Here is a 23926-nt window from a genome sequence, read left to right on the forward strand (position 1 = left end):
GGAACCTCATAATCGGCCCTGACGGAATGAAGGGGGCCGGTCCCGTACAGGGTCGTAATGAGGCCCATTGACTCTGTGAAGATTTCTTTGAAATAACACTGGCAGGCAAGCACAAACAATGACTTTGTTGCTTGATAAAGCTGGCTTAAACAGATCCAAGGAGGATGTGCTCTGGTGACGAGGGGCAAGAATTGGGTGGGAATGGCCATAGGGATTAGCATGGTCAGGGGCAGATAATGGGAGGATAAATAGCCCCACATTCCATATCCATATTCGATGTACTCCAATGCAATAGTCCCGGCTTATAGGTGGCACTTTAACTTTAGCTCCACCTCCTTAGCCAACACTAAAACTATTGTTGCCTTCTTACAGTGAACAAAAGCAGCACATCATGGGCTGCTTTGATCCACAACTTGACTGCTGGCAGTGACCAGAGCTCCCAAAGTTCCTGCTTTCATATGTGAGAAAGCCATTCACGGTGGATTTCTCACACATGGATTCAGAAACTTGAGTGCTACTGCTGGTGGACACTGGTGATTGAAACCAACAGGCCGATTGGGCGGCAGCAGCCCAAGTTTCACCCTGAAATGACTGCTGGCAGTGGATTTCGGCTGTGACGAGCAGCGCCGTCCTGCCTAGAGAGCGACGGGCCGCCATAAGAGAGGACATCAGGGGTTAATTTCATTAAGACAGGAGGAAGGCCTGGGGCACTAGAAGCCACGCAGCTTTAGACACAGCTGAAGCCTCGCTGCTCAGGCCTGATTCGCCCCAACCGTCTTCTGTTTCAGCAGAAGGACGCACGTGCCTCACTGAACGTTCAATTGGCTCGATCCACACGCAGCCCAGTGGAGCCTGAACTGTACCACTGTGGCACACATGCATTATATGTACATTTACATGTTAACCAGCTCAAATGTGTTTTAATATAAAGTAAACTATGTAGAGGCGTCCCTCCTATGCTAGCTTATGGTTCTGCGGCCCCTTGTTTGCGTAGGGGTTTAGACTAGTCTTCTTGATAGCAAAAACATGCTTGAAGAGATATTCCTGTACCTGACTGTTATTGAGGATGTTGATTAATCTGACTGATAGAGAGGGCATTCCTGACTGTAGCTGCTGGTGTATTTCTTCTGTACACAGTCTCCAGGGAAAAGGTTTCTGAAGAAGACTGCTAGTGGAGATGTTTCAGAGTTTTGCTGCTAGTGCAAAGTTCCTGAGTCTGACTAACAGTTCCCGAGCCTGACTAACAGTGAAGTCATTCTTCACTGCAACTGCTAGTGGAGATGTTTCAGAGTTTTGCTGCTAGTGCAAAGTTCCTGAGTCTGACTAACAGTTCCCGAGTCTGACTAACAGTGAAGTCATTCTTCACTGCAACTGCTAGTGGAGATGTTTCAGAGTTTTGCTGCTAGTGCAAAGTTCCTGAGCCTGCTTAACAGTGGAGTCATTCTTGACTGCAGCTGCTAGTGGAGATGTTTCTCAGTTTTGCTGCTAGTGCAAAGTTCCCGAGCCTGCTTAACAGTGGAGTCATTCTTGACTGCAGCTGCTAGTGGAGATGTTTCAGAGTTTTGCTGCTAGTGCAAAGTTCCCGAGCCTGCTTAACACTGGAGCCATTCTTGACTGCAGCTGCTAGTGGAGATGTTTCAGAGTTTTGCTGCTAGTGCAAAGTTCCCGAGCCTGCTTAACAGTGGAGTCATTCTTGACTGCAACTGCTAGTGGAGATGTTTCAGAGTTTTGCTGCTAGTGCAAAGTTCCCGAGTCTGATTAACAGTGGAGTCATTCTTGACTGCAGCTGCTAGTGGAGATGTTTCTCAGTTTTGCTGCTAGTGCAAGGTTCCCGAGCCTGCTTAACACTGGAGTCTTTCTTGACTGCAACTGCTAGTGGAGATGTTTCAGAGTTTTGCTGCTAGTGCAAAGTTCCCGAGCCTGCTTAACTCTGGAGTCATTCTTGACTGCAGCTGCTAGTGGAGATGTTTCAGTTTTGCTGCTAGTGCAAAGTTCCCGAGCCTGATTAACAGTGGAGTCATTCTTGACTGCAGCTGCTAGTGGAGATGTTTCAGAGTTTTGCTGCTAGTGCAAAGTTCCCGAGCCTGCTTAACACTGGAGTCATTCTTGACTGCAGCTGCTAGTGGAGATGTTTCAGAGTTTTGCTTCTAGTGCAAAGTTCCCGAGCCTGCTTAACAGTGGAGTCATTCTTGACTGCAGCTGCTAGTGGAGATGTTTCAGAGTTTTGCTGCTAGTGCAAAGTTCCCGAGCCTGCTTAACAGTGGAGTCATTCTTGACTGCAGCTGCTAGTGGAGATGTTTCAGAGTTTTGCTGCTAGTGCAAAGTTCCCGAGCCTGCTTAACAGTGGAGTCATTCTTGACTGCAGCTGCTAGTGGAGATGTTTCTCAGTTTTGCTGCTAGTGCAAGGTTCCCGAGCCTGATTAACAGTGGAGTCATTCTTGACTGCAGCTGCTAGTGGAGATGTTTCAGAGTTTTGCTGCTAGAGCAAAGTTCCCGAGCCTGCTTAACAGTGGAGTCATTCTTGACTGCAACTGCTAGTGGAGATGTTTCAGAGTTTTGCTGCTAGTGCAAAGTACCTGAGCCTGCCTGAGTCTGAGTAACAGTGGAGTCATTCTTGACTGCAACTGCTAGTGGAGATGTTTCAGAGTTTTGCTGCTAGTGACAGTGAAGTCATTGTTGACTGCAGCTGCCAGTGGAGATGTTTCAGAGTTTTGCAGCTAGTGCAAAGTTCCTGAGTCTGATTAACAGTGGAGTCATTCTTGACTGCAACCGCTAGTGGAGATGCTCCTGACCCTGACTTCTACTTCAGACATTCCCGAATCTGACTACATATACTGATTCTCCCTATGATGACCGCCAGTGAGGATGTTCCTGGGCAATATTAGTGGAGGTGTCCCTGAGACTAACTGATAGCGGAGACATTCCTGGTTGTAAACGCTATTGAAGACGTTTTCACACTGGCTGCTAGTGGGGACATTCCTGACTGTGACCACTAGTGGGGATTTCCTGGATCTGATAGGTTGTGGAAATGTTCAGCGTATGACTGCTATCTGAGGCGTTCCCGGGTCTGGTTGCTAGCATGTCTGTATCTCAACTCTAGGTTAGACTTTCCTGAAGTTCACTGCCAATGATGAGGGTCTCGGCTTTAACTGCTTGTGAGCACATCCATAAGTCTGCCAGCTACTGGTGCTATTCCTGCTCCTTAGCAGACATAGGTTGCTCTCTAGCAGCTGATGGAGATGTTTGCTTGTCAACTTGCTAAAAGGGATGCTGAAACACAAGCCTTCAAATTCTTTGCTCGTCTTTTCCCATTTGTTACATTTACTGCTTCCCAGCCATGAAAGTTGAGCTCGTGTTGGTGACAGTCATATTAAGTTTGATATCTATGTTGTGTCTGGCCTGTTCTTTTTGTTGCCACCTGTTAATGGTGCCTTACTTTCACCCACATGTTCATCAGGTCTCGCACGTGCCAAATCCATCCCCAGCCAGACCTATTCTGCAGAGGTAGTGACACTATGGTATCGCCCTCCCGATGTGCTACTTGGAGCCACTGACTACTCCTCGGAGCTGGACATCTGGTGAGATCATACTTTTCTAGAACCTGCATCTGCTGATAGGTGGATGTTGAGTGGTCCTCGGCAAGTCCAAATTCTAATTTCCTCATACCCGAACCTTGCCCCTGAACATCGTGTCATTCCAAAGAGCTCATTGGGCCTCATTACGAGGTAGGAGGTAGCCATGGTGCTATTAGCACCATGGCTACCCCCTTACCGCATTCTGGGTGCGGGTTCCCGAAATAGGGACTTACCGGGTCATTCCAATCTTGGAGGACCCGGTAAGTCCCATTCCGGGAACCATTCCCCATTCCCATTCGAGCCCCCATAGGGCTCAATGGGAATGAAGATGGAGCTAATAACGGTACCGCAATTTGCGGTACTGTTATTATCTCTGAAGTCCCTTAACGGGTCCCTTCCATAACGCCTGGTAAAACCAGGCGTTAAGGAAGGCACCCGCTAAGGGACCTCGGAATAGGGTGGTAAGGGATTACCGGCACCGGTGTCCTTACCAGTGCCGGTAATCCCCTACCACCTACCTAGTAATGAGGCCCATTGTGTTGAGGGCCAACCTTGTGGAGGGTTTCTTTGCAGCCCTGCTAATGGATTTATGTGTATTGTGCTTGTGTTAAGGCTCTGTTTTTGTTATTGGTTGGTCAGATCTTTAAAAGCATGGGGTTTTTCCTGCTCTGTCAATTCTCTGAATCTATTGGCGTGGCCTTGTGTAGAGCGAAATGGAAGTCAGTAAATGAACCAATCAACAAACGGTGGATTCAACAGAATAAGAATTTCTCACCTGATACGGAATGATGTGGGTAAGGAGGGGGGATTTCACGGATTGACATGGAAATACGTGTACCTGGGGATCAGTGCCAACTGGAAATAATTTCTGGTTGGGGCAGAGAGTAGGCACCCGATTACGGTTTTAGCCTTAGGGCCTCATTACGAGTTTGGAGGTAACCATGCCCTTAATAAGGGCATGGCTACCCCCAAACTCGGGTCCGGGTCCCACAAAAGGGGACTTACCGGGCCATTCCGACCTTGAAGGGCCCAGTAATTCCCATTCGCGGGACCAGGTACGGCCCCATTCCCATTTGAGTTAAAAACGGTATCGCTGCTACCATCCTAGTCTGCTCGCGGGTGCCGCTCTGCACGCCTGGTCTAACCAGGCGTCCAGAGCAGCACCCGCAAGCAAACTCGGAATGTTGCGGCAAGGTAACAACGGCGCCGGTAGCACTACCGGCACCGTTGTTGCCTTACCGCAACACTGCTAATGAGGCCCTTAGTGACTTTTCTCTGGATAACGTGAAGCATATCAGTCAGAGTCACAGGCCCATATGGACATTGTTGCCTGTAACTCAGAAGTCAAAGAAGGCCCGTTTCAGTCAGGCTCATAGTTAAGCTGCTGATCTTGTTTCCATAGATACATTAGCAGTCATGGTTTCATGGTTGGCAGGGGTGCTCAGGGAGGACATAGCCTCCTTGCGACCTGCACAGCAATTCAGGGCCCTGGGAGATGTTTCAATCAAAGGGATCCTCTGCATACCACCAGGGTGGGAGGGGCGCTGCACCTGCTAAAATAACATGGCTGTTAACAGGAGATGGGCTACACCCCGAGTTCTTTGATCACTACGGACACAGACACCGGAGTGAATTTTATAGGGATCCCAATGCGGACTCCTCTTTATTGAATACAACCACTTATACCTTTTATATCTTTTCCGTAGGAATACCCTGGCGTGAGCTCACTCTAAATGGGCACTTGCTATGTCAGCTCACCCTTCCTTGCAGGGGTCTCGGGGACCCTTAGGGTGAGTTTGGCACAACAGATCCCCCACCTAAACTCAGGTATCACCCACATGGAGTGTCAGGACAGAGGATGGCCTCTGTGGGTGGTACCATCTCGCTAGGTGGCCTCAGGCAGGCCGTCACACTCCCCACTACCTGACGGCAGACTACCTCCCCTGTGCCCCCTTTCTCAAGTTAACATTTATATACATTTTTAATATCTTACCCCACTTAACACTTAACCCTACTTAGCATTCCCCCTAACACTTACCCCAAACACTACGCTCCCCTACATAACAATTACCCTACATAACAGCACTTAAATATATACATATAACTACACATACATATACACATGTACTTCCAACATATGTACTACATAAAACACAGTAATGTCACAATGGCGTGACTGCTGCAGTCAGTCACTCCCTCACATGGGCCTCTCCTTGGTGTCGCTGGCACAATTCTGGCTGGCCACTGGCTGAAGGCAATGTTGGATGGATGTTGACTTTGCTAGCTGGTGGCCGGCTGGTTCCCTGGCTGACTGGTCCTTTACCATAATGACAAATGATGGGGCCCAGGGCCTTCCTCTTTCTTCAGGGTGGCCCCGTCCACCACGTGAGGCCACCTGCATTCACTGTGCTCCCCATGCTTTATAGGATTTGGGTTGTTTGACGGAGGAAGAAATATTTGCGGCGGAATTGACCGTAGTCATGCCAGTACACCTCCAAGCAGGGGAGTTGCTAGGTCTGGAAAAGACCCGGGGCTAAGCTGATGCCAGAATTGTCGGGACTGGGGGCTAGCTAGTCTTTTGGCTGTAGCTCCTGAGATTCTATCCGGGGCTACAACCAAAAGATCAGGGGCTATAGCCCCCTTAGCCCCCCCCTAGCAACGCCCCTGCCTCCAAGCCTTCCTTACTTACCTTTTCACTGTCCGCTGCCTCTCCTGCACCCCTGTGGCATCAGATCCGTCCCTCTAACATGGAACGGATCTGACACTGCAGGGTCCCTTTTTCTTATTTCTTAAGAACCCCCGAAGCCCAAACACAAACCCAAACCCCGGAACCCCAAAAATACCGAACATGGGGAGCAGGGGACACCCTCGCAGCCCCTGCTCTTCATGTTCGGTATTTTTAAAAAATCGATTGAATGGTACTCGCTGAATTCGGTCAAATGTAGCATTTAATCAATTTTTATCGATCAACTTGGGTAATTCCCACTTTATATAGTCCTGGGTAGCCCCCTGCTCAAGTGGGGGTCTGCCCACACTCACCACCATGCACCGCAGCCTTTTTTAATCTGCAGGGTGGCCCCTGTTAACTGGGGGCCCACCCGTGATCACAGCTGCACCCACGGCATTGTGAATATTTTTGGGGTGGGCCCCTTTGGCAAATAAATTGAATATGTAATCTAATGCGTTTGTCAAGGAATGTTAGTGTTCATACACATTGGGCCTCATTACGACCCGGGCGGTAAGGGATTACCGGTACCGGTAAGGGCACTGGTGCCGGTAATCCCTTACCGCCCAATTCCGAGGTCCCTTTGCGGGTCCTCCCTTAACGGCTGGTTCTACCAGCCGTTAAGGACGGGACCGCAAAGGGACTTTGGAGGTAATTACGGTACTGCAATTTGCGGTACCGTAATTACCGCCTCCCCCATTCCCATTGAGCCCTATGGGGGCAAAAATGGGAATGGGGAAGGGCCATGGTGAATGGGGAATTACCGCCCCCGCAAACCTTGGAATGGGGCGGTAATTCCGCCATTCACCATGGCGGAATCGATAGTTTACAGGCGGCAACCATGGCGCAAATAGCGCCACGTTTACCGCCCGGGACGTAATGTGGCCCATTGAATACAAAAAGTGAATAACTATTTTACATACAACTCACTAAAATAAATTGGTAACAAAAACGTATATATACGCTTTCAAATTTTTAAGACAGTCTTTCAAGATGAAAAGAAACAAGTGTGGTCTATCTCTTTTGTAATTTACAGTTAAAACGTGTTTCAGATTAAAAACCTTCTTTAGGTGATTACAGACTGCTTTCCTACAGCAAATAAAGACAAGCGTAATTATTGAGCTGATGAATCCTCAATTATAAAAACAAATTCGAAAATCATCTCCACTAACCTGTAACTTCTAGTAGAGCATACAATATAACCAAACTGTGTTGAAGCGTGATCTAGAAATTAAATCAGGATCTCTCTTAATCCATGGAAAGTCAAAAAAATCAAAAAATCTCACATGTGTTGTGTAGTTCATTGTTAATAGAAATTAAGCTTACCCTTCATACGTTACAACACAATGGAAATAATTACGAGCCAGGCGGTAATTACGCCAACTTTACCACCATGGTGGAAACTACGTTTACACCATGGTGGATGGCGGATTTACCGCCCCATTCCAAGGTGAGTGGGGCGGTAAATCCCCATTTCCCATTTTCCCTTCCCCATTCCCATTTTTGCCCCATAGGGCATAATGGGGGTGGGGAAGGCGCTAATTACGCCACCGTAAATTACGGTGGCGTAATTAGCATCATGGCGGGTTAGCGCCATGGATTTTAACGGCTGCTAAAAGCAGCCGTTAAAATCGGAATCAGGCGTTAAGGGTTAACGACGGCATTAACCCTTAACGCCTGAGTTGTAATGAGGCCCAATGTATGTAACTAATGTTGCTCTAGTCAATAACAAGCTTAGATGTTGAACAGGGAAAAAGCAGGACAAAACCTTTGTTTCTATTCACATTCTGAATGTAGCAGACACAGGGCCTCATTAGAAGCATGCCGGTCCAGAAACAACGGTGCTGGTAAGCTTACAGGCACAGTTGTTTCCAGACTGCCATATTACAGGTCTGCTTGCCGGAGTCACTGTGCCCGTCAGGTCTGACCCTGCCGGACACAGCGGCCACGGTAAGTAGACCTTAACGGCGGCACAGGCAGTGTTATTAACGGTGCCGGAGCTTCCATGTACCCCATTCCCTACGGGTCTCTATGGGAATGGGGATTAACAGAACTACCGGCGCCTGACTTCCGGCCGCTGGGTTTGTAATACCCTGGTCTTACCGCCACGCTAGGCGCTGTAATTTTTTCGAGTCTGGCGGCAACCCACCGGTATTACAGTATCAAAATTCTCAACTTATATGTACATTTCTTGCGAGCAGCAGGGCAGGAAAAGCTGGAAAAATAGTCTCCTGCGCTCGCATTTAAATATATTTCTTATCACATGCTCCATACATGTCACCAGGCGTGGTGACATCACTAGAAAGCGAACATGGTGATGTTCTAAGGTGAATGTCAGAGGAGGCATCTAGATTTAAGCAAATAGAGTCCATCATGTTCATCACGTTTCAAACAAATACCGTGTAGCTCTGAACTAAAACGTACTGACGTTCCTAAACGTAATGACATCATGCTGGAAAGGGGTAATGTAGTATCCATTGATTAACAATACATTTGAGACAGCTCACATATAATGGCATTATAATCAGAAAATGTAACATGATATACCTATATAACGTGAAATTCGCCCATGTGGAACTAAAAGGTGTTAAATAATATGTCTGGTGACATTACAAAACACATGTTCTAGTCTACAGATCTGATGATCAATAGGACATAGAAACAGGTACATGATGTGGCACAAAATAGTCACAGGGATAAGTAAATTAGATCGCGTTCCATCTGGAATTGGTCATGTTTGACACGAAAGATAGTAATCCCCTGATGATAGTGAAAAGAGTTCACTGTACACGTGAGCCCTTACTAGACCATCGTGGAGTCATCATGCACGAGAACAAAGTAGATGCAATTCTAGTATAGACGATAATAACACATATGATTAATCTCAACTAAATCATTCAAAATCCCTCTCGGGATGTATGTTCCTAGGAATTAATGAACCTAAAGATTGAACCCAATTTTTTTTTCTATGTACCATAACCTTGCTTCTTCATCAACGCCTCTCCTTGGAGTCACAATCTAAAGCCAAGGAACACAGTCAGAAACAAAGTCAAACATCCATAATGTTACTATTCAGGGTAATATAATGATGGTCCAAACGGATTAAATGACACATCTCAATAATACTTCACAGGAAACACGAGAGATCCTTTCAGGATTCATACCCCTTGGGGTCAGTGCTTCCAAGGTCTGTATCCAATACATTTCTCTAGCAACATCTCATTTACATCAGCACCTCTTCCCGGAGCCGCAATCTGTTCCAGAATTATGAAATGCATTTGGGCGACTGAGTGACTGGCTGTTATGTGTTGTGCAACAGGTGCTCTTTCTGATCTGGTTCGCACGTTAGACTTATGTTCGGTCCAACGGATTTTAACTTTCCTTCCCATTATGCCAACATGAAGATGCCACAAGGGAATTTAATTCCATAAACTACATTTATATATAGAGTCGCATGTGCTAGAATGTTTAAATAATATCTGTTTACCACTACATTTATATTTGTTTACATTTATATATTTATTATTTATGTAAATACAGGAGGAACAAAGCTCTTTTGATCACAAAAGAACGTACAGAAGATAAGAAATCAGATTTGATGGGAAGCAGTGCGCTTCTTACACTGGCGTGAGTTTGTGGGACATTCTGAACACGTTGTGGAGGGGAGTGAATGAAACAGTCACTGGGGACAATACATTAGTGGACAGACATAGAATAAGGACAACAAACATTGGACATTTTTAAGTGCAGGCCGGTGGTACGACCAGCTGTGCTCGGGACATGACCATGATGGGTGAAGCACTATAGTTGAGGCAGAGGGGTGAGGGACAGAGGCAGGTTAGAGGCAAGGGCAAAATGTTAGCCAGCAGGCAGATGAGAGGTAGGATAAGAGGGTAAGTCAGAGGCTAAGAGGTAGGTTTTAAGATTGGTTTTGAACAAATCCAGGTGGACTGTTTCTCAGATGTTTGGGGGAAGAGAATTCATGCAAGTGGAGCAAGAAAAGAGAAAGAGCGGAAGCGAGAGGAAGCACAGGGAGGGCGAGGAGCCACGAGGGTAGTCAAGGAGGCAGAGCAGAGATTATGAGAAGGCTTATAGAGTTGGATAGAGGACGATAGATACAGTGGTGCATAACCATGGATAGATTTGTGAACCAGGAGAAGACATTTAAATCTGGCCCTGTTTTGCATCATCAGCCATCCAGCCTGGTAACGGTACGTAGAAGTATGTGTGAAGTGAGGGTGCTCAAAGAGGGTTCTGGTAGCAAAGTTAATGATCTTGTCGAGAGGACAGAAAGTAGGGGAAACCAAAGAGGATGCTTGCACAGTTGTCCAGTTTACAGAAGCCAAGAGTGGTTAAGAGAGGCTTGGCAGTGTTGAAAGGAAGGAGGTACCTGATTTTCCTAATATTTAGGGGGTTGAGGTGAGCTGCTGTTTCAGTTTTGGAGATGAGAGTAGAGCAGGTGTGAGAAGGGTCATTGATGATGCTGAGGGTTCTAGCTGAAGAACAGTAGGGGAGAATGTCAGGTGGAAACGGGATAGGGAGAGCTGGTAGGGAAGAAGAGCACCTCTGTTTTCTCAGTGTTTAACATCAGAGATCGCAAAGCCATCCAATAAACAATGGTAGAGAGACAGTTCGAAATGTTGATAGAGAGATCAGAGGAGAGTTCAGGAAAAGAGAAGATGATTTGGGTGTCAGCCGTGAAGAGTTGGTACGAGAACCCAAAGGGTGAGATTAGTGCCCCAATAGCAGAGGTGTAGAGTGTTAAGAGGAGCAGACCCAAGACAGAGCCTTGTGCAACACCAACAGTTAGAGGTGTTATTGCTCCAGGAGACGGACAATTGGCTTGGTAGGATTCAATCCAGGCAAGGGCTTGATCACAAATCCCAAGAAGAAAGAGAATATTAAGGAGATCAGAGTGATCGACAGTGTGAAAAGCAGCAGACAGGTCAAGGAGAATTGGAATAGAGGATAGGTTGGAGCGCTTAGAAGAGGCCATGAAGTTGGACACATTCATGAAAGCAGTTTCCGTGTAGTGAAAACCTACTTGAAGGGTGTCTCGAAGGTTGTGGATGTCTGTGAAATTGGTAAGACGTTTCAACACAACACTTTTGAGCACTTCAGAGTAGTGTGGAAGGTGAGACACACAGACACGCGCGCGCGTGACTACACACAATTCAGGGCCCGGGGAGATGTTTACATTGAAAGGGTCCTCTTGGGTACCCCTCCCGCCTCTGTTCTCATGCAACGTTGGTCTGCAAATCAGATGCAAGATGTGCCTGGTCAACCGCCTGGGGAGGACAGCCATTCAAAACTGTCTATTTATTTGAATCTTGTTTGATGTGTCATATTATACATTTTCTTATGCTAACTTTTTTTGTAAAGCAATGAAACTGCAAATGGAGCATTGTTGTGCTGTTGTAAATTCTAAGTAGATGAGAATGAGGTGCGGGGGGCCTTGTTGTACCTAAGTGAAAAGACGGACCCACAGAGGTCTGTGGATTACCATCAGAGCGGGTTGAGAATGATGAGTTAAAGGTAGTCCCTGATAAGCCAATCACATGTCTGCTCTCCCCCAGGGCGGGTTGCAAAATAAGTGGAATCCCAATTTAAAAAGGTGGCCGTTTGGCTAATTGTTGTGCCACCTCGACAACAAAAGAATATTTTGTAGGTGTTCATGTTCTGCAAAAAGGGATTGCGTGGGTTGCTGATGTCGTTTTTTAAAACACCAGCGGTACATGTGCTTAAAGGACTTCCTTGGCTGCTAGCACGCGATCACGTTTCAGTCATGTGCCTCCATCTTACAGGATCAGGCCCCCTTCACCTCTCGAAATATAGACCAAATGTAATCTAATCTATCTAATTATTAAATTAATCTAATTTGCAATAAAAATATTGACAAACCTCTGAAATTCTTAATCAGCAACCCTGGACACCCCAGTGCTATCCGTACAGGGTTAATTCGTAGTAGCTGCTCTACAGGTTGTAGTGTTGTGAGGCTCTGCGACAAGTGGCCGACATAACTGCAACCTGCATTAAATAGCCTTGGTTAGTAGCAGAGCAACAAGTGTTTATCCTCCCTTAGTCACACCCAGAATAACTTCCATGGGGCGTAGCCAGGATTGTTTACAAGTGGGGCCTGAAGCTAAAGTAGTTTGAGAAGAGCTTGGCTATGTTGGTCAGGTCTGACATGGTGACATCTTTTTTCAGTAATGAGTAAAAATGCTCTTTTCTCTACAACACGTTCCCTGCGGTCGCGTCCCCTTGGGTAGTGGTTTAGTCAAGTGAAAACCAAATATAAATGGTTTAGTAGAGAGAAAAGATCCCAAGTTGAGACTGCGCCCAATTTTTTTAACAAGCGTTTTATTACATTGATGTCCTTAATTATATTGATGCCCTTAGTTGGCTAAGGGCATCAATATAATAAAATGTTTGTTGAAAAACATTGGGCGCAGTCTCAACTTGGGATCTTTTCTCTTTACTAAAGCTAAAGTAGTTGGGCCCACCACAGGAACATTAACATCTGTAAATGCCCACACACCACTGCTGAGTGGGCATGTACAGATTTTGGGTGGGCCTTGCCCGCTCAGGCCCTACCCTGTCTACGCCTACGGGCTGGACCCAGGGTGGAAATTGGACGAATAATCTGCACTGGTACTGAAAAAGTAGTGGCCCACATTCAAGTATCGCAATATTTTTCAAGCGACACCAGGGGGTGCGTTATTGGAAAGCAGTGGCATTTTAAAGGATATCGGCCAGTAACAGTGGTCATAATTACCTGCACTTAGTCATCAACTGGCCCACATGGGTCCAGAAACAGCACTGTCAGGTCGTCCCTTTGGGAATTGCCCTATTACCCTACAGGCCAGTTCAAACCTGACTGGACCAGAACCTCTTTGCTCCCATCCTACGCCACTTGCCTTTCACTTCAATGCATTAAACCTAGCGCCAATTTCAACAGTACTGGGAATTTCTTGTGTCAGTGTACCTCAGTGTTAACCTCCAAGCCTCTCTTTTCCCACCACTTGAACCCACTGTGCAGCTCTAGCAATTGTTGCATGTCACCCCTCCTGGGAGCATGGTATCTCCCAGGATTTGTGCCTGTTCACATGGTGCTAACCATGTGACGACAAAATAAAGGCAGGCCCCCAACAGTACTTTTCCTCGACAATGGCATGGAACCCCACCGCCACGACCTTCAATCTCGACTCACTTTTGAAGTGAAGAGCATGGGCCCGCAGAACGGGGCCTTTGAACCTTCATTGTAAATTGTAACCCCCTTCGTTTCTAGTACAAAGACCGGCCCACGGCCCTAGGAATGCAACTCCAGGTTGAGCTGCCCACGCAGCTCCATCTGTGGCTCCAATATTGGGATCAACACAGACCAGATGTATAGCTATACGCTGTGGTAGTTGTGTACCAAAAAAAGTTGCAGAACTGTGACAGAGTAGGCAGGAAGGGAGCAATGCGCAAAACATTTTTCATGGGTTGCAGCCATGCTGGTTGACAGCCAATTAGGTTGGAAGAAGATTTCAGTTTTGCTGTAACTGCTATCTGCTGGTAAAGTGGAGAAGTGCGCTTTAACTTCACAAAGTACAGTTCCGGAATGGGGAAAATGGTTGCAAAAGTAGTGGAATAGTTAACAGTAAACAAATTGAAGTAGGGGAATGCCGCTTCCGTCCGTTCCCGCTCATTTCGACCACTGGCTCTACGGAATGACCTTGAATGCCCACCGCGGTGCACATTATTTACCCATTGGTAAATTCTTACAATAAATAAAGGGTCTCATAGCTGCACAATCTTTCTCTCACAGTCCGCCTCAGCGGCTACTCGCCCATCCATTCTAGACTCTCACCAACATTTCATTCCATGTGCACTTACGCACTTTTCATCAGAATGACTACACCATGCTCTGCCCCCTCCCTATTCAGCACTTGAACCAACACCAAAATGTCCAACATTTGAGAACACTTAAGAGTTAGATTTTGAAACCGTAAGAGCGGGGGTGGGGGGCGGAGGAGCTGTTTCTTCAATTGTTTATGTGGAATAAAATACACTTCAACCAGGAGAAAAGTTCAAATATGTTATGTATATTTTGGAATGGGAAATAAAGTCGTCCTACAACATAGGGTGAGTCGATCGCTAAGACCCACAATAGTTCTGCCCGCCACAATTCCATCTCCTTCCTTTAAATAACGGCTTTTGCAGCTGCCTGGCCTGCAAGTGGAAGCACTGTTGTTACCCCCCGTAACCGGAGCGGCAGCTGAAAGGAGTCCGAGGAGACTAGTTTGTTTACCTTCCCCCTTCCCCAGTCTCAGCCAGCAAAGGGCAAAAGAGGTGTCTGGCTTTTCCATCCCAGCTCTGCCATGTTATAATGCCCTCGGGGAGGAGCAGGGGAAAGACAACAGCAGAAAACAAGACGGAGGACGCGCAGTGGATGCATGTTCTGATTTTTGGATGGCGATCGGTTTAAACGTGAAAACAAGAGCATAGAAAAATCAATTGTAATATTTAAATAGAGCAGAGCCCCACATTTAAAAAAAAAAAGAGTACAGTTCCCTTTCGATACATTACCGGCCAATCAAATAAGTGGCGTGCAGCGACTCCTAAATACAGAGAAGGCGTCATCATCTTGATATCTCCAAGTGTTACAAATCCCCTTTATGGTAGCAATGTGTGAGGGGTTTTGCCAGTAATTGCTTGTATATTAAACACGGCTAACAGAATTTACTGCTGCGTCATCCGGATTATATGAAATAAAGCAATTGCCTTAGAGTAAAGCAATGCCCTAAAATAAACAAATGTTTTAAAGATAAAATATATTGCCATTCTCCATTCTCCCCCTCTGTGTTGTTTAGGGGTGCAGGCTGCATATTTATTGAAATGCTGCAAGGCCGGCCCGCCTTACCGGGGAGTTCGGATGTCAGAGAACAGCTGGAGAAGATTTGGTCGGTAAGTGAGAAACATGAAAAAGGTCTTTTTTAAATATGTAATTAGTATTGCAAAATGTATGCCACCCACGTCTGCCACATCTGGTCTCTGTTACCTTGTGGATGTGGAACTCAGCGCCTTTTGTACTCTACACTCGTACTCTACACTCGTCTTTTGTACTCTACACTCGTCTTTTGTACTCTACACTCGTCTTGGTTTTTCTGAATCCAGGCGGTACATGTTTGTGTTAGAAACGAATTGAGAGCCTGCACGCACCAGCAGATGGCGGCAAAGCCACAGATCACAGACCGAAATAGCTTTACACATGTACCACTAGAGCTTGAAATTACAAGTATTTCAGAGGTGGGCCGCCTTGGAGAGATTTTGGGGGATCTAATGATAATTACATGCCCCAGTGGGGCTGGCCCAGGGCCAGAGGTATTCTTCCTTTTCTCACTTTCCCCCAGAAGCTCACTGTCTCCCGACGTCTGGTCCTCTCTAGGCTGGACTGTTGCAACAGCCTCTTTTTGAATCTTTCTGCCTCTACTCTTCGACCTTTACAACTTATACAGAACAGGACTGCAAGAAGTGTCCTTGACCTCAAGCCCAGGGATCATATCTCTCCTGCTCTGAAATCTCTTCACTGGCTCCCCATGGCTGCAAGGATCAACTTCAAGACACTCATCCACAAGGCTTTCTGGGGCCTGGGACCGCTCTGCCTCCAACTTTGTCTTCCAAAGTATCTTCCTTCTCGAGCTCTCCGCTCATCCACCTCCAACTCTCTGAGGGTCAAACGCTTCTCCAAACAGCGCGTTGGGGGCAGATCTATCTGCACGGCTGGTGCCTCCCTCTGGAACAGCCTCCCTGCCTCTCTCAAACTTGAGCAGAACCACCTCTGGTTCCGGAAGCAACTCAAGACCTTCATTTTCGCTTCCGCTTTCTTTCTTCCTCTCCCCTGCTGGTGCACCTGACTGCTCCACACACTGGTCACCTGGTCACCCTCTGAACTCAGGCACAGGCTCCTGCATGTCCAGTTACCCTCACACTGCCTCCAGGCTCCCCAGCACTTAAGGGTCTGTATCTGCAACCCTACAGTCCCTTCTCTCTGCACTTATGAGCCACCCGCTGGCTGCAACAGTTAGTTAACTGCACTTCCCCCTTCCACTCCCCCATGGCACTTCTCCCGTTCCGTCTTCCCCACACTTGCGTGATCTGAATGACACAAGGCCTAGTAAAATTGTTATTTTGTCCTCCTTTTGTTTCCCCTTCCTTGTCTTGTCGCGCCTAGAAACACTTGTGTACAGGCGCGTTATAAATGAATGACACATCCTATCATACCATATCATCTCTCAATCCACCTACCCGCCTCTCTACTGTTGGCCATTGCACTTCCCAGAGGATGAACCAGGAGCTCCACTGTTGTACCTTACATCCCAAGTCGCCTTACCGCACCTTCCATCTCACACTCTCTGCAAGAGGATGTGATTTTGGAATGCTACTCTGTGGTGAGATCTTGGTAGTAGGGTCATCCTGCTGCCCTAGGTCAGACAGTTTACATCAGCAGCGCTCCCTGCAGAGTGCCCCTACAGATGTCTGCCCTGCCCCCCTCCTGGGAATCTCCAGGCTCTGGAGGCATAATCCTCCTTTTCTACATCATCATCATCATCATCTCACATTGCATCACCCACTCTGAGCATAGATCCCATGCCAAGGCACTATGGTAATTGTCTTGGTCTAGCTGATAAGAAAGTTATGTTAGATTAATTGGCAAAGTAGTTGTTTTGGGCACTTGTTCTGGGTCTGTTAAAGGGGCATGTGAATTGGGATGGCTGGTAGGGTCAACTTCTGATGGATTCAGGGGCGGAGCAGTTGTTTGAGGCTGGTTGTGGCGGCACATATGTCAGGGTGGTTGCTGGGAGACCGATGCTGTTTTGGATGCTGCATATTTGTGTGCCCTAATTGGCACATTTGTTGGGCTTTATTGTGGAGCAGTTGTGTAAGACTAGGCACAGGAGCCCTTGTCTTGGCCTGTGAACTGTGGCTTGTGGTGCTTGGGTTTCCCTTGGAGTCTGGGGCTGTTGTACTTCACTCAGCTCTGTAGTACTTCGGTTGACCGGAGTGATAGTGCACCTATCGTCTATTTTAATTGTGTGAATGCAGTAAAATAAGATACAGTTCATAATTTAATGTTCTTTCTCTTCAGTCGGTCTCTGCCTGTTCCTCTGAATCTAGTGGTATCTCATAGTTTAGCCAACAAATAACTTGTGTGGAGCCAACCAGGGCAGCGAATAGGCTGGAACAAGGCAAGCTCTGCACCAGCAAAACTCGTCTTGCCAGAATGCTGCCCTGTCCCCAGACCAATTGACTATCACACAGACAAGCAACCCACGCTTCAAGAGGTGGTACTGCATAGTCTTCTGAAAGTGATCTGCTCAGCTTTGATAACTTTGCTTCAGTACAGATCTGTCTCCCAGTCCAGAGCCTATTACAGGACACTTGCAGTAAGATCCACAAGCAACCCACGTTTCAACAAGCAGACTGTTTTCCGTAGACTGAACACAGAAACAGCCAAACCCTCACATACTTGTTGTAGCTGTCCAAACTGTTATATATGTCCTGCAATTTACAGACTTTTTTGTTAGGGTGAGTATTGTGACCAATCAAAACCGCAGAGTCCAACTTCCATTATTCGCTCAAAAGGGTTTCTTACTGAATCACTATAAGAGATATTTCAAATGTAAAACTGTGGGCATTCTTATGTTCCCATAATGCCTTTTGCTTTTGTGCAGATTGCCAGGATTGGGTTCTATGAAGAGACACTGTGTTTTGCGTCACCTGGCCTGGGGCCACGCCCCTCAGCCCCGCCACCTCCTCCCCACGGCCCTGACCTCCCAAGGAGGAGAGGGCTCCCCCAGTACATTTTTAGTTTTGGCTATTTGGTGGTGCTAAAAGCGCTACCTTTAAGCCAAACCTATTGTTTGACTACAGACTACAGATCAACGAACACAAATCCTGCATTAGGAATAGAAATCAAACATCAGCTGTGGCCAGACATTTTACAGAAAAATGACATTCAGTGTCACAACTATGGTTTATGGTGCTGGAGACTGTACAAAGTACAAAGCATAGGTTACAGTGCAGATATTAAAGACCCCAAAAAGAGGCATTCTGGATTGAGAGACTAGACATCCTCTCACCAGGTGGAATCAACGAAGAATTTGATCTGAGTTGTTTGTTATAACATTACTATCATAGTCATATTGGACAAGTGATACTATGGTCTTTTGTTTTCGCACTCTCTGTGATTACCATATCAATCACATTAGACAAGTGATATCAAGACCTTCTGTTTACACATCCGCTGTGACCACCATACCAATAGCATTTATATAAGATGCATCATCTGAGAATTCCAACATCATACACTGTCTTTAACATGGTGAATGCATCCCAGGACATAGTTAAGATCAGTTCTCACATTGAGGACCAAGTGGATGTGAGAAATAAGACACAACCCATGTGTATCAAAGTCATTAACATTCCGAATATCACAGCAGTTCCTTCATCTGAATTACCACCTATGTGTCAGGGGTCCAATAAGGGCCACTTTATCACTGTTATTACCAAACACTGAATTGATCAGAGGGCTACTCAAACCTTTCCTAGATGGCTGACCACACGCGGCATTCACTATCAACACAGTTACCATGGCAACTTGTTGTAGTATCATACAACTAACACAATCTTATTTTTTTAGAAAACATTTCTCAATACCGATTGTTGTTGCAATCAACATTGATAGTCTAGCTGACAGTAGACACGTTTGCATTAGCTCTACGAACGTATATTTGAGTCCAAGACAGGACTGTTGATATCATTTGTCGATATCACAGCAGCTTGAGTAGTTATTTAAGTCCTAAATGAAATTAAAAACTATGAAATTATTATGAGTCGAATAACTGGGTTTTACATCCCCGTTATTATTATGTGATATTACACAGATTAGAGATACACATTGACCATTTTAAAATGGCCGCCCGTGTGAGGGACTGACAACTAACACAGTCACTATGGCAACGCATCGGAATAACTAATGCCAGGAACAAAACGTCTGCGCGGCGTTCGAGCGGCACACATTGACTGTCTTTGCAGGTAAGATAGATGATAGACCACTATCTGATCACACCTGTACCGTTCTATCATTAATTTAGCAGAAGGTACACGCGATTCTCAATATTCCATTCGCATTTTCAAACAGGAATTTACACTCAGAGGGAGTCCTTTTCAAAGACACAGAATGTTACTTTCTCGCCATGGTTTTCAACAATCGCGAGTTGAATAGGTAAGCGATCACCACATTAGGTAGAAACTTTAATTTACAGCATTAGTCGTGCAAAATATATCCAAGTGATATTTTGATTGTTATTCCACAGATACATCAATGTTGTGATCAGTATCAGGTTACTCTACCAACACATTATCTTCTACATTGAATCATGCTATATTATCCTTAATTGCAACTGATACAACGTTTTTTTTTCCTGCCTTCTTCCCATGCTATATGACTTGACGTACCTATGAATTTTGGCAACAATGTTTCTATATGTGTTATTAATATATGTTGACATCTGGCATGATATTAATGGTATATCATCAATGCTGAAATGCACTTTGTAACCAAATTAATTCAAATTTGGGTTTCAACAGTGTGGCTCATACAATCTAACGATGTTGGGTAATGGATTATGAATTCTAATTGATTGACCTAATGAATAGATAGCACTGGTCCTGACGAAGGACGTGACCGTCTGAAATGCATAGGCCCTGGCACTGATATGCATCTGCAGATTACTGATGACACTATCTTTTAAGATTACTTGTGAATAAAAGAAGACTGAACAAGAAAAGAAAAAAACGTCTTTTATGTATATATATATATATATATATATTATTTTTTTTCTCTTTTTCTTTGAATCTATTTGAATTATTATCACATACCACTACGTGGTTTTTGGGAGTGCAGTCCACACCGCTGGCTTTGTGACTGGCTCTGGAGAATGTGCTTTTTTTCTCCACATGGCAGCCATTTTCTTTCACCTAATCCTGGTTTGCAGCCCAAGCAGGGCTTTGCGGGCTGCAATGAGTCAACCCGATCTTTGAAAGGAGCAAGGGTGGCTCAGGAGGGTGAGGAAGCAGTGCAGCAGACATTTCGGGAGAAGGAAGGCACCGGGTGAGCCAGTGTGCGGCCGCGTCTCCACAGCGTGACCCCGGGCGGCTGCAAATGCTGCTGTGTGGGAGGGAAGTGTAGCAAAGGGAAGGGCTTGTGCACACTCTCATTTTGATGTTGTTTATGTATGTAGTCATGGTCTGCAGCAGGGCACTAGCAGAGCACCAAAGCGATTACCGCATAATATCTTGGCTATTGTAGAACCCGTTCACTGGTCCGATCAGGTTCATGGCTCGCTGGGCCTCTTTCAGATTTTGATCTTTTTATCCGATTCCGGAACCTGTCTCAATTGCAGTGCCGGTCAGTGTGGCCCTCTACACTGTTTTCTTCCTCTTCTTTTGTCTGGCTGCTCTGTCAGACTGTGTTAGGAAAGATTTCCATGTATCTGTAATTTTCCCTCCAGCTGTGAACCCCCCAACATTTTGCAGTTGTCTGACCATCCTAGCCTGACTTTTTCCAGTGGAGCCCAGCCTTCTGCTGTACTCCGCTGGGCTTTTGCTCATTTTGTTATTGGGAAACTGTCATGCCCTTAAGACAGACTGTACTGCGGGACTATATTTCTCTTAGTCTTTCACTTTAGTGCTATTCTTTAGCAACATTTTTATCAGTGCACAAACTCGGAATGACCCCCTATGTTTCCATTGGAAACTACAGTGGTCCCGGTTTTTGGTAGTTGGTAAGAATGCACAATCTCTCACAGAAGAGATGCTGCATTTTACAACTTAACATAGTGTTAGCTTGTGATTCATTATAATATGTGTGTATTTGAACAGTGACACGTAAACCCCCTTCTCCTTCAACCTCTACGTAAGTGTGGTGCCTTGACAGCCACTTTCAAGAGTTAGTCCTACTTTTATGTTAGTTGCCCTGTCCCGTTTTTTTACTTTTTAAATGTGGTCACCCTACTCTGTTCACTCTGTCTCTGTGGAGCTGCCGGCGGTTTGGGATCCGCAGTTTTTGCTTATGTTGGTCTTTTTGTGTCGGGCAGAAGAATAATGTGTGCATTATTTTTGTTATGTTACTGTCACCCAAGCAGGGTGCATCAGTGTAGCACATGTTGCCTGTTGCACAGTGCAACCAAGAGGGCAGGCACTGAAAGGACTCATGTAGCGCATCGCCGAGAACCAAGCGGCCTCTAAGCTTTGGCTTGATCAAATGCCAAGCTGGTGGCACGGCTTGAAGCGGGCCGGTTTTTACTTTGGGTAGGGTATGTAGTCTTCAGTGCAACGTGTTGCCATGTGGGAATCAAGAACACTCGACTTCCAAACAGGGCTTCCGCTGCTGATTGAACCGTGTGATCCTGGGCAATTCATTTATTCACCTACCCGTCACAAGTGGGAGCGCGTGGCTGCCGGCTCAATGCCGGCACAGCGCACTATATAAACATGGCGAAAAGCAAAAGAAATCAGGTGGTCGTGTTCCTGTCATAAATTGGCGGGAGTGTACTCATTCAAATAAACGGACAATACATACAGGACAGGAACACCACGGCTTGTACCAGAGTGCCCGTTGGGGCCCCTCAACAGCAAGTGTGTGGGGGAATCCATAGGGGAATACCAGCGGGCGGCAGGACATAGGCGAGGGCAGCAACACAAAGGGACACTTAGGCGCTGCAGTAAAGTTTCATTTATAATGATCTTTAGTGCAAGCTGTGTGTCTTGTCCAGATAATGACTGCACTAAAAGAATCCAGCACCCATGAGTGAACTCTCCCTCCACTCCTCCCCCGTCTGGAGTAGCTGCGTAGCTCACCAATCACACATCGCTCTTTCTGGACAAGCTATTTAGTTCACCAATCACACATCGCTCTGTCTGGAGTAACTGTTCAGCTCACCAATCACACATCGCTCTGTCTGGAGTAGCTGTTCAGCTCACCAATCACACATCGCTCTGTCTGGAGTAGCTGTTTAGCTCACCAATCACACATCGCTCTGGCTGGACAAGCTATTTAGCTCACCAATCACACATCGCTCTGTCTGGAGTAGCTGTTCAGCTCACCAATCACACATCGCTCTGTCTGGAGTAGCTGTTCAGCTCACCAATCACACATTGCTCTGTCTGGAGTAGCTGTTTAGCTCACCAATCACACATCGTGACCGTGCAATCTCGCCACCATCTTGTGCTGACTGTTGATACCTGTTCGCTCGTAAAGTCATAGCAACCTCGGCTTCTTTCTTCTTCTTGCTGACAGACTTTATCCATCAGCAGTGACGACTGGATACCGAGGCTTCAGCCTCATTTCTCCATCTTCTCGGGTTGAGTGTGTAGTCGTGGGTTAGAATTCTTCATGGTCTCTGTTGACTTGTCACAGTAAGGCTGGTTTCACAGGGTCTTCGCCGTCCTGGGCAGCGGGTAGTGGTCAGAAGGGTTTGCAGCGGTGGCAATGCCCACACACAACATATTTCAATAAAGCATTGTTCGATTTGATTAACATATGCATTTCCTGGGAAGCTCTCCCTGTGTATGCCAGCTAAAGGGTGCGTTTGTTCCCGTGATTCTTAAAGAGTTTGTGGAGTGTAGTCTTTGTGTCCAGATGTTTATTTTGTCATGCTGGCTCGGAGGTGCGTGTGGGAAACTGCTACCATAGCGCATATAGAGTCACATTGCTGGATCCAGACTCCCACTGCACAAGCATGAGGGGTGCTGTTGACAGGACAGGCCAGCACACATTTGCATGTGCTGTTCTACTCTTTGGTAGTTGTAGTCTTCCATGCTGACTGTTATGTGTGACCCTCCCAAGTGTATTGCCCTTTTAATGTGACGTCCCTCTCACGTGTATTGCCCTTTTAAGATGGGCCATGACTGTGTCATGGCCCAAGCTAATAAAAGGAGCCCCTGCCGGCACATGCACCAGAACGGCTGCAGACTCCAACATTGGAACATCTGTTGTCTCCGTCTCTCATTCTGGGCCTGCAGGCCTACACCATGTGATCAAGGTCCTGCGACCCTGTCCTGCAGGCCCCACGCTGTGTGACCATGGCCCTGCAGGTCCCTGATGGCAGGTCCCTGATGGGGACCCAGCCTGGTGCCCTAGGTTCAGCTCAGGCACCTACCATCCAGGATGCTGCCGGAATCCGAGGTGCTGCGTCACCCGGGCTGTGTCCTCACAGCCTCACAGGGTCCTGCCCTGCAACAGCTATAAGTCTGGGTGACCCCGGCACACCAACACGGTGCTGGGCCCCCCTGCACCAGTGAGGCCGGCCGCGTGACCGCCACCGGCCCCACAATACAGTTCAACATGGCCGCTGTTCGGGCCTTGATTTGGACACTTATGGCCTGGATTGCTGGGTTGATTCCGTGTTAAGGTTCATATAAGTAGCCATCCGTGTACTTTTCCCGATTCACACTGGCGATGGAAGCCCACGTTCTCCCCGCGGCAGCAGCCTCCATCTCCAAGTACTAACATCTGGGCAATTTTCCAGCAGCGGCCCATGAGAACAATGCACAGATTCACTCACTGCAAACGTGGCCC

At 46.6% G+C, this 23926-nt stretch overlaps 1 protein-coding gene across 1 annotated transcript in view; it reads left to right on the forward strand.

The window, feature by feature from the left end:
* Positions 1–23926, forward strand: part of CDK15 (cyclin dependent kinase 15) — a 504364-nt gene that overhangs the window by 260176 nt on the left and 220262 nt on the right. The window contains exons 8-9 of the mRNA XM_069615506.1: positions 3458–3578; positions 15156–15249. Coding sequence (XP_069471607.1) covers positions 3458–3578; positions 15156–15249 — 215 coding nt within the window. The remainder of the gene's footprint in view (positions 1–3457; positions 3579–15155; positions 15250–23926) is intronic.

This window comes from Ambystoma mexicanum, chromosome 9 (genome assembly GCF_040938575.1).
Source record: "Ambystoma mexicanum isolate Mex_15411 chromosome 9, UKY_AmexF1_1, whole genome shotgun sequence".
NCBI classification, from domain to species: domain Eukaryota; kingdom Metazoa; phylum Chordata; class Amphibia; order Caudata; family Ambystomatidae; genus Ambystoma; species Ambystoma mexicanum.